Source organism: Sphaeroforma arctica, assembly GCF_001186125.1.
Source record: "Sphaeroforma arctica JP610 unplaced genomic scaffold supercont1.12047, whole genome shotgun sequence".
Lineage (NCBI taxonomy): Eukaryota > Ichthyosporea > Ichthyophonida > Sphaeroforma > Sphaeroforma arctica.
In genome coordinates this window covers 1-768 of record NW_014028511.1, presented here as the reverse complement: position 1 = coordinate 768, position 768 = coordinate 1, and the positions used below count along the sequence as shown (strand labels likewise).

The 768-nt window shown below is 47.7% G+C and overlaps 1 protein-coding gene across 1 annotated transcript; it reads left to right on the top strand.

The window, feature by feature from the left end:
* Positions 1–392: 392 nt before the first annotated feature.
* On the top strand, positions 393–566 carry SARC_17777 (hypothetical protein; the record flags this gene model as incomplete). Its single annotated transcript, XM_014288135.1, has 1 exon — positions 393–566. A coding segment is annotated over one exon (174 nt), but the record flags the coding sequence as incomplete, so codon positions are not given.
* Positions 567–768: the final 202 nt, after the last annotated feature.

Genomic DNA, 768 nt, shown 5'->3' with positions numbered 1-768 from the left:
GTTGCCTACGATGGGTAGTCTTGTTACATAGCAGCCGTCTACTCGTTTGTGAAGGTCGCGCATGGGGGCTCTCGCTCTATCACTTACCCCACCCTCGAGCACAGTTACTCTGTTTTTTGTAGCTTACACTTAAGTGGAACTACAAATGCCCACCTCTCTGTATCCATGATGGTAGATACGTGCTATCGCAATCGATTCAATTACACACATGTATCATACTTGACCGATGGCTAAACGCACAACCGCACAAACACACACGCGCGCGCTCCACAAATACATGGCATTACCGATCGCTTCAAGTATTCTCTCTCATGCAAACTCGCCTTGGCCTAACATACCACCACTCGCTTGTCTACCTGATTTATTGCTAAACTATATATACCCACCCACAGACTCTTGTGCGAGCCATTGCTGAGACAGAGTACATCCCTGTGCACGGCTTTGAGTACGCCGCGAAAGGCGCCAGGGGCGTGTGGTATGACGTTCAGATGGCCTCCATCGCCTCGTTCATAGGCGACGGCACTCTGACGTTCGACTTTGTGGAGAAGGTGAGTGCACAGGCATAGACACTTTACAATAACGTGTGGTAGATTCGCATGTGCTGTGTTGTGTCGTAAATGATAATGTGTCGGATTTAGAATCCCTTTGGAGATGCGTCAATAAGTTTCTATATTTAGTGAAAGGCAAAGAGTCGTTTCTTGTTTCACGATTTGCCGACCCTTACACGTGTCTGCTCAGAATATCTGCTTGGATGTTTGTACAGCACTA